We start from the raw sequence: 13,682 nt of genomic DNA, 5'->3' as shown, positions 1-13,682 counted from the left end.
ACCTCCCCTTTCTGGTCCCCATGGGTACTGCACACACATGATGAACCTACATACACACAGGCAAAACACCTATACATTTAAGCTATTTTTTAACATAAGAAAGGATAGAACCTAGAGATTCTTAGGGAACCTGGAATAGCTTTTAAACTTGTTTGTGAGGTTTTTAAAGATCCCCCAAAGCAACCAGGCAATGGTGGTGTGTGCCATTAGCTCCAGCACTTGGGAGGCAGAGGCAGGCAGGTCTCTGAGTTCAAATCCAGCCTGGTATACAGAGCAAGTTCCAGGACAGCTAGGGTTACACAGAGAAACCTTATCTCAAAAACAACAACAATATATCTACCCAAATCATGCCAGATGGCAGGAGGATCTCAAGTTCAAAGCCAGCCTGGGAGACATAGTGAGGTCCTGTCTCTAAATACATACATACATACATACATACCCACCCAGCAGAGCCTCGGTGAGATTCACTCGCCTACTGATGTTCCCATAGGCCTGAGGTAAGAACACCAATTAACATTTTCATCTTTGACATTTCGTGTTCCAACCACAAACAGGTACAGGAGACAGAGCACTTCTGAAGCACTTTTGATTGGCAGGGGGAGGGAAGGGGCATGAAGGAGACTCTTAACGTCAGCTATCCTTGGCAGGTGACATCTCCCTCGCCTGAAAGTCTTCAGGGAGGGGGAATAGGCAAGAGGAACTGGGTAGATAAAAATCCACACACAATATTGTCCACTGCGAGCTCAGGCCTGGCTGGGTGCATCAGCTAGACTAGCTCACGATAGAACACAGAATGCCACAGCCGGGGTCAGGAGGAGAGGCCAAGGCCACTGTGAAGCAAGGCTAGCTGGCATGCTTGACTGAGAAACTTGTCCAGCCTTCCTGGTTGCAATGGAAACAGTTTAAAGTGAATGAAGAAAAAAAAAAATAGAGCTGGTGAGATGATAGCTTAAGGGTCAGTTGGCTCTGTGTGTGTGTGAATATGTGTGTGTGTTTATTTGAGTGTGTACAGATAGATGCCCAGAAAGTCAGAAGACTGTAAGAACCCCTGGAGTTGACGTTACAAGTGCTTGTGAGCCACCTAATGTGGTGCTTGTAACCACACTCTGATTCTCTGGAACAGCGGCATAACTACTGTGCTCTCCAGCCCCATTTTCCAAACTTCTATGTACTATACAAAATAGCCAAAACCCATGCGCAAACACTGGGTATACCGGCATGTGGTGCCTCACAGTGCAGTAGTCTATTCAGAATAGCAGCCAGGATCTGAGAGTGCATTCACCTCCTAATAGACAATGGCCCAGAAGACAGCAACAGCATGAAATCAACTCTCCCTCCTCCTCTTCTTCCTCCTCTTCCTCCTCTTCCTTCTCCTCCTCCTCTTCTTCCTCCTCTTCCTTCTCCTCCTCCTCTTCTTCCTCCTCTTCCTCCTCTTCCTTCTCCTCCTCCTCTTCTTCCTCCTCTTCCTTCTCCTCCTCCTCTTCTTCCTTCTCTTCCTTCTCCTCCTCCTCTTCTTCCTCCTCTCCCTTATCCTCCTTCTCCTCCTCCTCCTCCCCTTCTTCTTCCTCCTCTTCCTCCTCCTCCTCCTTTTCTTCCTCCTCTTCCTTCTCCTCCTTCTCCTCCTCCTCCTCCTTCTTCCCCTCTTCTTCTTCCTCCTCTTCCTCCTCTTCCTCCTCCACCTCCTTCTCCTCCCCTCAGCCAGCCATTGCTTCCTGGGGAAGTTAGTTTCCAAATGAATCAGACACAGCATCCCACACCCTGGACACAGCCCCTGATATTGACTGGGGCCAGAAGAGGGTCCACATTAGTCCAGATCAAAGCAGCCCTGGCCATGCTGAGCTGGCTTAAAAAGAGATTATTTGACCTTTTTTTCATCCCGGGACAGACCAGAACGGATGGTGGCCCGCTCTGTCATCAGGGGGGAAGCAAACCTAGGTTTGAATTAAGTTGGCAACAATGAAAGGAGAACTAGAAAACAAAGAGAGAAAAATGAGTGGGACGGTATCAAGCACCTGGATCCAGCCGCACTCAAACCATTTCCACCAGGCACTTCCAAGTCCAGGGATCAGAACCTGGCAGTTTTTGTAGGGTCCCGAATGTCAATACTTCTGCATTTGGTGTGCCATCCCCGGGAGTATAGCAAAATCTCAACATTGAAAATTTCAAATATTACAGGCACACATGTCTTTAAAATAATCCGATAAGAAACAGACAAAGATGAGGTCGAGAGAGAGAGAGAGAGAGAGAGAGAGAGAGAGAGAGAGAGAGAAGCGGGGAGAGAGAGAGAGAGAGAGAGAGAGAGAAGCGTGGATGGGGGGTCCCTGTGACCAGGGCTTGTGCAGCAGTAGCAGCCCCATAAGGGGTCTTCTGAGCTGTGAGCCATCAGGCTGCGCCTGCAGAGTGAAAAATAGCTAGCCTACACATGTGCTACTATTTTTAAAATGTTACATAAATGCTACTGTAATTACCAGACCTGCCTTCAAAGGCTGCTGAATTGACAGCCACTTTTGATCAATATGTTGTTCTTTTTCGACCAAGACACACCAAAGCAGCCATTGTCCCTGCTCCTGAGCTGGATAATTTCTTTGACATTAGAAAGGGTCTCTTGTTCTTCACAGTGGAAAGGCCCCCGAACACCCAGAGAATGCCCTGTTTGACTATGTAAGGAAAGCTGCATCTTTAAATAAGGACAGAGAGTAGGTGGCTTACTGGGAGACCACCTGTACTACCCCTATCACATCTGCTAGACTCTTGAGGTGCTGAAACAGCCTATAAACAAAGAGAGGGGGCTGAGCCCCAATAAAACTTTATTTACAAACAGTAAGTGGAGGGCCAAAAACAATCCATGAGATGACTGTGTGCTAATACTTGTTTTAAAATAATTTTTTTAATTTATCATTTACTTGCTGGATGTGAATTCTAGGCTACAAATAAAGAGATCAGAAAACAACTTTTGAGGCTCAATTCTCTTCTTCTACCTTGTGGATTCTGAGGGTTGAACTCAGGTTATCGGGCTGGGGGGCAAACACCCCCACCTGCTGAGCCTCGTCACCAGCCCAAATGCCTAGGTTTGAAGAGTACAGAAGATAATGAGCAATCTGTAAAGAGCCGAGGCCAGCAGAAGGTGGGGTGAATGGCCTTACACATCTCTAGAGTATGATGAAAACTGCTGAAAAAAATGGAATTTGGCACGCCAGCTTTTATGCATACAGCTACTGGACAGCCTGAGAACCTGTATCCGCTAGTCCTCCAGGCGATGCCAGAATGATCACGCCCACAAGTAGAACCTGGCAGATCCCATTTAAGAGACAACCTTGTACCTTTTACCAGTTTGCTTTTTTTTTTTTTGGGGGGGGGGGGGTAAGAGACTAATGGAGCCTGGATCCCATCAACTATCACAAGGATATTGAAAGCCAACACTGTGTGTGTCATATCTCATGAAGCACCTTGACTTTACTCTCCTTGCTGGTCTATATTTGATGGTTGTGTTTGTTTGTTTGTTTGTTTGTTGTTGGTTTGCTTTTTTTTTTTTTTTTGACTAGGTCTCATGTAGCCCAGGCTAGCCTGGAACTTACTATGTAACTGAGGATGGCCTTGAACTCCTGAACCTTCTGTCTCCACCTCCAGAGCCCTGGGATTGCAGGTGTGCGCCAGCATTCCTGGCTTCTTGATTTTTTTTTTTTTTAATTTTGTGTGTGTGTGTGTGTGTGTGTGTGTGTTTGCCAGAAGAGGGCATCAGTTCCCTGGAGCTGAAGTTACAGGCAGTTGAGAGCCATAACGCATGAGTACTAGGAGTCAGGCTAGGGTCCTGTGCAAGAGCAGCAAGCACTCAGAATCCCTGAGCCGTCGCTCCAGATGCCAGCTTAGCTTCACACACGCAATCTTCTCCGCGTGACTCGGGGATTTCTAAAACAGCAAGCACCAGACACACAGGTGCTCCCTACTCTGCCTCCCCGGTGCTGGGCTTACATGTGCTCACCACTATACCCACTGTGTCTGCTTGCTTGCTTGCTTGCTTGTTGGTTTAATGTGACTCCTAGGGATCAAACCTGGGTTCCCAAGTTTGTCAAAGAAGCCCTTTACCAACTGAGTCTCTCTTCCAACCCACCCAGAGGGGGGAATATTTATTGAAGAAATCTAATCAGCAAATCTCAAAATGCACCCAGGCCTCCACAGCTGCAGCTCCCAGTCTTAGCCATCATCTGACTGAACTATTGCAGTTGCCATTTGGGGTCTTCTATCTCCATTCTTCTCACACCTGCCAACCTCACTCATCACCAAAGGCCTTGTGAGCTTTGGAACCCTGTCACCTCCTTGGCACATTTCCCATTCTTTTTTTTTTTTTAACATGTATTTGTCTATTTTTACAGTAGTGTGTGTGTGTGTGTGTGTGTGTGTGTGTGTGTGTACATATATATTGTACTGGCTGGTTTTGTGTGTCAACTTGACACAGCTGGAGTTATCACAGAGAAAGGAGCTTCAGTTGGGGAAGTACCTCCATGAGATCCAGCTGCAAGGCATTTTCTCAATTAGTGATCAAAGGGGAAAGGCCCCTTGTGGGTGGGACCATCTCTGAGCTGGTAGTCTTACTTCTATAAGAGAGCAGGCTGAGCAAGCCAGGGGAAGCAAGCCAGTAAGTAAAATCATTTCATGGCCTCTGCATCAGCTCCTGCTTCCTGACCTGCTTGAGTTCCTGACCTCCTCTGGTGATGAACAGCAATTTGGAAGTGTAAGCTGAATAAACCCTTTCCTCCCCAACTTGCTTCTTGGTCATGATGTTTGTGCAGGAATAGAAACCCTGACTAAGACATATACATACATTATGTCTTTATACAAATGTCTATATATAAATGTATAGACATATGTATGTATATATGCATATGTATATATGTTTACACATTATATATATGTGTGTGTGTATATATATATATATATATATACACACACACACACACATATAATGTGTAAGGGTGCTAAGGCTCAAACACAGGTGTCCAGCTGGCAGCAAGCCCCCTCGCCCCCTGAGCCATCTCAACAGCCCTCATCTGCCACCCTTAGCCTCCCCTCACTTAGACAGACCTCCCTGGCTTCCTTTCTGCTCTTTGTCCCCGTGAAGTACATTCCCACCTTGGGGTTTCGTATCTACTGTTCCTTCTCCATGTTCCCTACCCAGCCTCCCCTGATCACCTCCTCGGGCCTTGGCTTGAATGCCACTGTTGGAATGCACTGAAGATGACAAACCTTATCTTTTCCCAGCACCCTCTGCAGAATCTCCTATGAGGAAGTCACGTTCCCAGTTACCAATGGTTTCCCATCTGCTGCCTTCATGCCATAGCCTACCTAGGTCAGGGATTTCAGCCTGGTGTCACTTGTCTCAGGAAGGTGCAATTAAAAATGTGTCAGAATTAATAAGGGTGTGCACCAGGGGTAAGGTAGTTTGGAGGGAGGTTGTGAAGAAGATGGTTGGCCGGAGATAGAGATGAACACTGCTCAGAACTTCCCAATCACTGCATGTCCACACCCATGTGCGTGCACGTGTGCATGCACGTGTGTATGTGTGTGTGTGTGTGTGTGTGTGTGTGTGTGTGAAGCTCTTACTATGTAGCACTTGCAATCCTGAATCTATGTAGTCCTGACTAGGCCTGAATTTGCAGTGATCCTCCTGCCTCTGCCCCCTGCATGCTATGATTACAGCTATGAGCCACCCTGCTGGACTTCAGATCTCGCCATTTCCAGTGGGAACTCCCAAACTTGCTACACTGACAGTACCTACTATTTTTTAAATGGTAGCAACTAAGAGGATAGGTCTGTGAGTCAGATGGCCACCCCTAGGTGGCCAGAGGGTCCCGGAACATCCCCACCACCACCCCCAGCGACCTGGCTCCTTAGCAACCCTAGTAGTACCTGCAGAGGATGACATACAGCATACAAGGACCCCCAGCTGGAGGACAGGAGCCTAGAGCTGACTCCAGGGACCAATGCTCACAAGCCATCCTTCCCCAGCTCAGGAGACTGGGCCAGCCACCAGAGTGAGTTCCCAGTGGGTTAATTAGGCTAAAGCTGCGAGACTCCGGGCCTCCCAGTGAGGCTCACACGCCATCACCCTCAGTCATAACCATTGGTGAGCCCGACGAGATCCTATTGATTTTTTTTTATGTAACTATTTTTGGGCACAGAGCATGGGGAGAGGGCATCCATCAGCCAAGAAGCCTGGCACCAGGGGAAAGGTTTGGTTCAAGCACCCCAAAGGCAGAGCCAAAGGCATGGGAATTAAATAGGATGGGGGTTCTCTCTCCCCCCCAGGTAAAGGAGCATGCGCCAAGCCTTGTGTGGGAGATGCAAAATCAAGCACTGGCGAGGGAACACAAGTGACCTCAACCTTACCCTGTGCCGCTATGTGGGTATTTATCTCTCCCTCAATTTGCTGTTTGATTCTGAGACTGACAGCCCCTCCCATGAGACTGAAGCAGTCCCTCTCTCCCCAGTCACATCCCAAGTGCCCAGTGATGATGAATATATGATTGTTGGATGAGGAGCGAGCGCGTGAGTGAGCGGACATAGCATAAGGGTCCTCGCAGGCATCCTGCAGAGAGATGCAAGGGGCCCCATTACTCTGCCTGTGAGTGACTCTTCTCCAAGAGTCAGTCCTTCCTGGTAATTTGGGTCTCAGGCAAAAATAAACAAACAAAAGACCTGTTGCCTCTATCAACACATGACTGCAACTGTCAAAGGACAAATATAAATAAATAAATAACTGGAAGTATCTTGGGGAGAGAGAGAGAGAGAGAGAGAGAGAGAGAGAGAGAGAGAGAATAAATAGATGCCAGCAAGATGGCTAAAAGAACTTGCTGCAAAGCCTAAGGTCTTGAATTCAATCCCAGAGCCTCACATGGTAGAAGGAAAAAAACCTCCAAATTGTCCTCTGACCTCCACACATGCACCATACATAGCATCGCACATGATAGATGGATAGATTAGATATTAGTAGGGAGATGGATAGGATAGATAGATAGATAGATAGATAGATAGATAGATAAAATATGGGTAAGTAAAAGATAAAAATATACAGAATATAAGAAATTGTTATTTGCTTATTGAGGTTTTGGGTTTTTTTTACCTTTCGTGTGTATGAGTGTTTCACCTACATATGCACCTGTGCACTACATACAGACTTGGTGCGCAAAGAGGTGGTGAGCCTCTGTGTGGATCAAACCCAGGTTTGTTTTCAACAGGTACCCTTAAGCACTGAGCCAATCTCCAGTCCCATATATATGAATGTCTGGCCTGGGTGTATGTCTGTGCACCACACATGTGCCTGGCTGGACAGCCACTGAGCCCCATGGATCCTTCTGTCTCCATATCCCCAATGTTGGGACACGAGCATGCACCAATCACTACACCTGGCTTGTTGATATGAGTCCTAACTCACTCGGGTCTCATGCGTAAAAGCCAAGAACATAACCAATTTAGCCTTCTGTCCAGCTCCTCAACTCTGATGGGTTTTGTTGTCTGAGTCAGGGACTCATTGTTTAGCCCTGGCTAACCCGGAACTCACTATGTGGACCTCACTAACCACCAACTCACAAAGATCCACCTGCCTCTGCCTCTTGTGTGCTGGGATTAAAGGTCTACACTACCACACTTATCACCATCTGTGTTTAAATTTCTCTTTTTAAGTGGCATATATTTACTGAACATAGTAACGGCTTTCATAGACACTTGCGGATAAATGCACCCGCCCTGTGGCCACATTCACGCGCCCTCTCCTTTCTCCCCACCCCCATCATTCCCTGGAGCATCCATGTTAGTTACACATCCCATGTACATGTATGATATGACTCTGTGCACCTATATAAAATCCGAGGTCTACAAATGAGAGAAAATATGTGACCGTGATCTCCCTGAATCTGGCTTACTTCACTTGCTAGGATTTTTTTTCCATACAAGGAAGGAGGGAGACTGCCATGCCAGATATCCCCAAATGTGACCAACACCTCCTCAGGTAGGTCTTCCTCACCTGTTCCGGCTTCCCAGATACCTGACTCCTCTGTAACCAGGCAGCAGGATCTCCCACCAGGCAGACTTGAGAAAAGTCAAGTTTCTCCCGAGCAGAATAGCTCGTAAGAGACACGGGTTTCCCCTCAGGAAGAGACACAACCCTAAGTTCCTGGGTCCAAACCAGTATCAAAGCCCCCCCCCAAAAAAAAATGAAGAACAGCAAGATGGCTCAGAGGGTAAAAGCGCTTGCTACACAAGCCAAGGGACCTGAGTTCCATCCCCAGAACTCACATAAAAATGGAAGGAGAGAACCAACTCTCTCAAGCTGTCCTCTGACCTTCACATAGACACCACGGTAGCCTGTGGCTATACACACATCATCACTTAAAAAAGAAAGAAATTATCCTGAAACGAATGTCCAAATAGAGATCACAGTGGTTAAGAGAAATTCTGAGATGCAAACGCTGCTTCTTCGCACCTCTGTGCCTCTCCGGCCTCAGTTTTCTCATCTGTAAAATATGCCGATTGTTGCAAATTAGTGAATCCCCATCTAGAAAAGGCTCGGAATAACTCACCAGCAGATCCAGCCTATTATGTCACTACTGACTCTGGGATAACTTTCCAGAGGAAGAACCAGAGGTTCTAGAGGTGGCTGTCAGTAAAGTGCTTGCAGGCAAGCATGCAGTCCTGAGTTCAATCCCCAACACCCATCTAAAAAGCCAACAGCACTGGGGAGGCAGAGACTTGACGATCCCTTGGGCTCACTGGCCAGATAGCCTAGACTAATTGGTAAACTCCAGGTCCACTGAGACGTCTCAAAAAGCAAGGTAGAGTGTCGTTGAGGAGGACACCTGATATTACCCTTTGACCTCTATATACATACACACAAAGGGGGGAAGGGCAGAGAATGGGACCACAAACAAGAGGCAGAGGGTAGAGGTGTGTGTACCTGCCAATATCTTGCTTTTTTTTTTTTTTTTTTTTTTTGGTTTTTCGAGACAGGGTTTCTCTGTATAGCCCTGGCTGTCCTGGAACTCACTTTGTAGCCCAGGCTGGCCTCGAACTCAGAAATCCGCCTGCCTCTGCCTCCCGAGTGCTGGGATTAAAGGCGTGCGCCACCACGCCCGGCTGCTTTTTTTTTTTTAAACTATCATTTGGGAGGGTGCACGTACCATGGCATACAGAAGGAAGTGGCATTTGCCTAGCCTTCCCAGTAAGTAGCCTCGCTGATAGACTTAAGCAGAGGCCCCGCCCACCTGCAGGGGAGCATGCTCCCAGAGCCTGCCACATAGACCGTGGCCCCAAGAGTCGGATGTTTCCCGCCAGCATTAGCACCCTTCTGACTCTGTCTTTATCCCTCAGGTTCCTACTTGGGCCATGTCAAAGGGCTGTCGCTGTCATAGCCTGAGACTCCTTAAGCGGAAAATCCTCTACCCAACCAAACCCCATATGTAAGGTCTAGGGCAAGCCAGGCTTTAATCCCAGCACTGGGGAGGCAGAGGCAGGCGGATCTCTGGTCTACTGAATGAATTCAAGCCCAGCCTGGTCTATAGAGGTTCCAGGACAGCCAGAGCTACATAGTGATACCCTGTATCACGCCCGCGCATGCACAGAGAGAGAGAGAGAGAGAGAGAGAGAGAGAGAGAGAGAGAGAGAGAGAGTCCAAGACAATGGGTTGAGAAGACAGCTTTAGCCAGTGGACAGGAGTCCCAGTTTGACAGAAATTCACACCCTCTGGCTGGCCTCAACCTCGGACCTACAGCAGGACTGCGCTCAGAGGCACCCATATGCTCTGGACCACTCTCTCCAAAGAGCTGCGGGTGGTACCTAAACCCCTCCTCCTCCTCCTCCCCCTTTCCCTACCCTTCCCCCTCTTCCTCCTTCTAGGTCTGTGGGGAAACGAACTCTTTCCATCCCCCACTTTCAAACTGAGATGCAGAAGAATACAAGCTACCCAGAACCAGGGGCTCTCTGGGAAGGAAACCCTTGAGAAGTTTACTGCCTGAAACCACCCTCCCAGACTCCAAGCCAGTAAAGAAGGGGACTCCTTTTTGTCCTCCGGATCATGGCAACCGCCCGCTCTTTGTTGGCTCCAGTCACTAAAGCGGAGCTCCTGAGGAAACCCCCACATCTCCCTGTTCTGGCCATTGGCTGTAGGAGGGGTGCCAGATGATTTACTCTGGGAAGGTCCCCAGTGCCATTAAATCACTGGAGGCTGCGACAGAATTAGCATTTTTTCCCCACACCACAGGGCCACCCCTTCCCAAGACGTGGTGTAATGAGGAACAAATAGACCACTACACGGGGCCAAGCAGGACTAAGCCCTGTGACTTGCAAGGCAACAGCGCCGTCCCTACAATTGCAAACTTGTCACTAGCAAGGCTGGGGGCGAGGGAGGGGTTCGGGGTGGGGGAAGGTGAGGAGCCTTATCTACCTCATTCCACAGACACCCTCTCCAAACAAAAGCATCAAGGGTCAACAAAGCAAGGCTTGTCAATTTCCCCCAGGGGACAGTGGTCTGTCTCTGCATCACTAACTTCCAAAGCCACAGCATGAACAAACACGGTTTGAATGATGGGGCCCCCTAGTCGCTAAGCCGGAGGATTGGTGCTGACTCCAACCAAGTGCAATTCCGTATGCTTCAGCCCTCACGAAGCTCCAAGAAGTCCGCCCACCGCTCTCCTTCCCGGGGTAGCTGCCCACGCAGGAAGAGGGCACAGGCAACAGAACGTGTGCTATAGGAGCGCCTCCGTACAGCTGAACTCTTCCAAGCCCCACTTCCAGGGTCTCAGTCACTCAATCTAAGGTTGGTCCAGAAACGATCTAGAAAATGCAGCCAGTTCTAGATGAAGCTGGTTAACTCCCAACCAACCAACCAACCAAGTGTAGGCAGCTCTTTCAGAAACATCACCCTTGTTTTGGAGCTAAATATAGGCTTAGCAAACTGTGTTTCTCTTTATGTCCCTGGTGGGAACCGGTGGAAGGCATGGGCAACCGAGGACCCAAAGTATGGCAAGCTATGCAGCCGAGAGCTGCGCTGACACCTCCTTGGAGGGCCGGGAATGAGTTCCCAGGGGTGGCACATCCTCTCTTCTACCACAAGCCTCCCAGAGCCATCCACGCACAGGCTCTTCTGTAGCTGGGTGGGGCTGGACAGGGTGAGGGGACTCATTCTGGCACAAGGCAAGAAACAGGCAGCTTCCTCCTTCAAGGTTGCCCAGGATGGCTTTTTGAACACAACCAGGCGAACGCTGACCCCCGTGGAGAGAGAAAATAGCCACAACACTGTAATTTGCAAGTCCGAGGGACTGTGCACTTTGGCAACCGCGTCTCAGAGCTTCCGCTCTGAGGAAATGGCCTGGACCCCCGTCAGTGCCCTCTCCAGCCCGCAGGGGAGTTCCAAGAGCAAGCAGCTCGAGGTTGCTCATTAACGGCGCCAAGGAAGAGCCCTCCACTTGAGGACCAGAGCCATCCTCCAGTGGTGCAACCAAAGCCCAAGGCTGGCCACCATCTCTCCAAGGGGAAAGTCTTAGTAAATATTTGGGGTCATTTGAGGTCATCTGGAAGGAAGACAATATTTACTTTTGCCTATGCACAGTCATCCTTCCAAACAAGTTGGCATCCAGGTTTACTCCTAAGTGCGACCTCACCCAGGCAGTCGGAGCCGCAAAGTTGAGGGTGCATTTTTCCTTCCGCGTTCTGGGTATCTGTACGGTCGGTTTTTCTTTTTAAGGAATGGGAAGCGATGCTCTCAGTCTAAAGCTACCTGCTCCCAAAACGTGGGCTTTAAACGTCTGGAGAACACAGCCCTCATACGCACATGAACAGGGCTCGTGACTGTCGCTTCTTTCCAGCCTTTGGGATTGTCTCTACTTGCCTGGGGTGGGGGAGGGGGGTTACTGTCATTTTAGGATAAGCTTCCTCTACAACCAACACGTAGCAACACCGAGGTGGCTGAACCTAGCCAACTCCAGCCCAAGCTGCAAACAACATATACCTGGCTATTCTGACTTCCCCCATTCGCGGGGTTTAGGCGACAGCTGCGCAGGTGCCAGCCTGGAGCCAGACTCCCCGATCCCGGGGCAAGGGCTCTGAACACCTTCACGTTAGACATCACTAGGTGCCTGCGCGGACCACGCTCCTGGGTCCTGCTAGACCACGTATGGGTCAGGGTGCTGGGACGACCCGCGCTTCCAGAGGGTGAGCGGCAGGGTCACCTGGCTGCCTGCGGAAGCTACTTCGGGAGACAGCGGGAGCCACTTGGGGGAACGAGTAGCTTTGGGAGGATGGAAACAGGGGGGCAACCAGGCGCGGGAAGGACTGCAGCCAAGCCAGACATAGCCAGCCCAGACGACCTCCAGGCCCCGCAGGTGTCCAGACAACAGGACAGCAATCCACGGACGCTGGGCCACTACATCTCCAGCAGACCCCGGGGCCCGGGTGCCAGGCAGCGTAAGGAGGGGAATTTCAGGGAGCCCTGCCTGTGGCTCCCGGAGCCCCAAAAGGATGCAAAGGGCAGCTGGGACTGGAGAGGAGGCAAAGGGGACGCGCGCGGGGTTTGGGCCGCCCGGGGCTCCCCAGACCCGCCAAGAGCAGGAGGCAGCGGCCGCCCGGGACTTGGGACCCAGGCAGCAACTTTGCGCGCGGGGTCGGGGAGGGGACGCGGCCGCGTTACCTGCGCAGCGGAGCGCGCTCAGCGCCAGCAGCAGCCCGAGCGACGCGCCCGGGGCCCGCATGGTCCTCCCGGGAGCCGGCGCCGGGCTCCGCTCGCTCCTGCGCCGCCGCCTCCCGCACCTCTCAGCTCCGCGCTCGGCCGCCGGCTGCAGACGGCGCCCGGGCTCAGCGCGCGCCCGCCCTGCACTTGGCCGGAGTTGCGCGGCCCCCGCCGGCGCCGCGGCTCCTGCGCCCCAGCGCGCGTCCCATCCCGCCGCCGCCTCGGCCAGCGCCAGCTGCCGGCCGCCCCTCCAGCCAGCGCGAGAGTGAGCGAGCCGAGCAGGGAGGAGGGGAGGGAGGAGGGAGGAGGAGGGGAGCAGCCAGGAGGGAGGAGGAGGGAGGAGGACAGGAAAGGAGGAGGAGGGAGAAGGGGAAGGGAGGAGGAAGGAGGAGGGAAAGGAGGAGGAGGAATGGGGCTAGAAGAAGAGGGAGGAGGATGGAGTTAGGGAAGGAAGGAGATGAAAGGAGGAAGGGAAGGGGGGAAGAAGAGGAATAGGGAAGAGAGGAAGAGAAAGGAGGAACATACCCAGAGATGTTAAAGAATAGAGAAAGAGGAGGCAGGGAGGTGTCCTTCCTCCCCCCCCAGTGCCCCCCTCCCCCGGGCCAAGACACCAGGCGGCCACCCAGCGGTTAAGCGTCAGGATGTGTCACTCACTCCCAGGGGAGAGCACAGGGCCGCCAAGGCCTGTGGAGACCCGAATAGGTAGTCGGGCAGGGACAGAGAGAGCGTTTAGAGTGCGGAGCGGGTTCCCAGGGAGTGTTGGGAGGGAGCGCAACGCTGGGCGTCCCCGGGGTTGAGATGACAAGCAAGCTACCGGAGAGGCCCGCAGAGGAGGCATCTGTGAGGGATAGATTATTGCTGAGCGCAGACTAGGGCACGTGATAGATGTGGTGTGGCCTGAGGGCCCGCAAGAGTATCTACCAGCCTCAGGCAGATCAGAGCGCTCTTTCTGTGCTAAGGAGTGGGCCAG

The 13,682-nt window shown here is 51.1% G+C and overlaps 1 protein-coding gene across 1 annotated transcript in view; it reads right to left on the bottom strand.

Annotated features, from left to right (window-relative positions):
- Tmem132b (transmembrane protein 132B) overlaps window positions 1–12,927 on the bottom strand; it is a 268,775-nt gene extending 255,848 nt beyond the window's left edge. Inside the window, exon 1 of the mRNA XM_029476908.2 lies at window positions 12,674–12,927. Within this exon, the coding sequence (XP_029332768.1) occupies window positions 12,674–12,734 (61 nt within the window). The 5' untranslated portion in view covers window positions 12,735–12,927. The remainder of the gene's footprint in view (window positions 1–12,673) is intronic.
- Window positions 12,928–13,682: the final 755 nt, after the last annotated feature.

The sequence above is a fragment of the Mus caroli genome, unplaced genomic scaffold (assembly GCF_978045245.1).
Source record: "Mus caroli unplaced genomic scaffold, Mus_caroli_1 scaffold_4, whole genome shotgun sequence".
In the NCBI taxonomy this organism is placed as follows: Eukaryota; Metazoa; Chordata; class Mammalia; order Rodentia; family Muridae; genus Mus; species Mus caroli.
This window is presented reverse-complemented; position numbering and strand designations above follow the sequence as displayed.